We start from the raw sequence: 1,804 nt of genomic DNA on the forward strand, positions 1-1,804 counted from the left end.
TAGTTGGTGCAGGGTTCTTATAGCTAAGTATGGTGCGCAATTGACACCAGAGGTAACTCTTTTTAATTTGAAGTCTTCGACCGATCTTTGAGGGGTTCTACGGAATACGATTCTTTGGAAATCTTGTTCCTCTGGGTGTACGTAAATCTGGCGGTACATTTTCTCAATGTCACCATTGAAAACGTATTTGTACAGTCGCCATTTGAGGATAACGAGCATTAAANTGCCAGAATGAGACAGTTTGGAAGCGTTGAAAACTACTCGCACTTTCGTAGTTTTACTATCTGGCTTTAGAACTGCGTGGTGGGGTAAGTAAAAGGAAAAATACTTCCCATCACGTATAATCTCTTGCGACGCTGTGGGTTCCATGTGATCTAGGGTCAGATACTCTTCCAAGAATTTGGTGTACGTTCGCTGCAGTTCAGGTTTTCTTTCGATGCTCCGCTCGATACTGAGGTACTGTTGTTGAGCTGCAGGTCTTGAGTGTCCAAGTGCAATCGTGTCTGGGAAGATAGTTTTGAAGGGGAGTTTTACTACATAACGACCGTCATCTCTGCGAACTGTGGACCTTTCGTAGGGGTTTTCGCAAAATACGTCGTCGTCGGTGAGAGTCGGGGTTGATGGTACTTCCTCCTGTTCCCAGAACTTCTTGAGTAGATCGTTCAGAGTGTCTGTCGAGTTCTCAATTACCTGGGTCGTGAATGATGAGACGTGCTCTGTTACTGGGCCACTCAAAATCCACCCAAATATTGAATTTTGCGCTATTAAACTTCCACCGACATTGGTTTTTAGGCCTGGAAGTAGCACTTGGGGGATGACATCACTTCCTAATACTATGTCTATTCGAGCTGGAGTAAAGCAGTTAGGGTCCGCTAGAGGGAGAGATGAATTCTTGCAGTTCAATGTATGTAACTTTGAACGATGGCAAGAAATGAGTGAGTTGCGGGAGGATTATCGCGTTTGTGGTTATGTTCATGGTTGTATCGGCTGAACAAATGGTAATAGCGCAGATTTTGTTCGCTTTTTGCATCACGCGGCCACCCATTCCCATAATTTCATAATTAGTGGCCTTTGTCGGGAGGTCAAGCAGTTTTTGTATGCGGGATGCAATGAACGTTTTCTGAGACCCTTGATCTATAAGAGCTCGAATTTTGAATATTTCTCCATTATGTAGGATTGAGACTTTGGTAGGAAGTAGAGTTTTTTCTCTACTACTCGCGAAGTGTGAGAGGGTTTGGTTCTGTTGAGAAGACGAGGGAGTTTGGTTTTGTTGAACGTCTTTAGAGGTTGACGCTCTGTTCGGGTCGCTATTCGCTGGGGGTGGAAGTCGCGCCTGATTCGTTTTTGGCCTTGTGCCTGTATTTGCTGTTTGTGATTTAGCGGGGTAATGGAGAAGAGAGTGATGCCGTTTTTGGCAGTAAACACAGGTAAAATTGCTATGGTACTCAGTTCCTGAATGGGAGAAGGCTAAACAGTTCCTACAGTAGTGATTATCTTTTATGAATTTGTTGCGATCCTGCACTGAGAGCTCCTTCAATTTGACGCAGTTCATCATAGAGTGGTTGGAGTTGCATAATTTGCAAGATGCCTGCTTTTTTATCTCAGCGTTAAATGGGTGGGTTCTGCTTTTATAGCTGAAAGAATTATTCTTATTAGGGGTTGATGAGCTAGGAGGGTAATTTTGGTTAAAGCGTTTGGGCTTATTTGGCCTATACGTACTAAGTCGTTCTANGTTTGGGCTTATTTGGCCTATACGTACTAAGTCGTTCTACAACTTTTAATTAATTAATCCCAACGGCTTTTT

The 1,804-nt window shown here is 43.3% G+C and overlaps 1 protein-coding gene across 1 annotated transcript; it reads right to left on the reverse strand.

Annotated features, from left to right (window-relative positions):
- Window positions 1-328: 328 nt before the first annotated feature.
- LOC108356216 (uncharacterized) lies at window positions 329-1,552 on the reverse strand (the record flags this gene model as incomplete). Its single annotated transcript, XM_017607338.1, has 2 exons — window positions 1,483-1,552; window positions 329-848 (listed from the first exon to the last, which is right to left on the reverse strand). Coding segments are annotated over exons 1-2 (590 nt in total), but the record flags the coding sequence as incomplete, so codon positions are not given.
- Between the last annotated feature and the right edge of the window lie 252 nt (window positions 1,553-1,804).

Source organism: Rhagoletis zephyria, unplaced genomic scaffold (assembly GCF_001687245.7).
Source record: "Rhagoletis zephyria isolate East Lansing unplaced genomic scaffold, Rhagoletis_zephyria_1.1 Rzeph_scaffold_55622, whole genome shotgun sequence".
In the NCBI taxonomy this organism is placed as follows: domain Eukaryota; kingdom Metazoa; phylum Arthropoda; class Insecta; order Diptera; family Tephritidae; genus Rhagoletis; species Rhagoletis zephyria.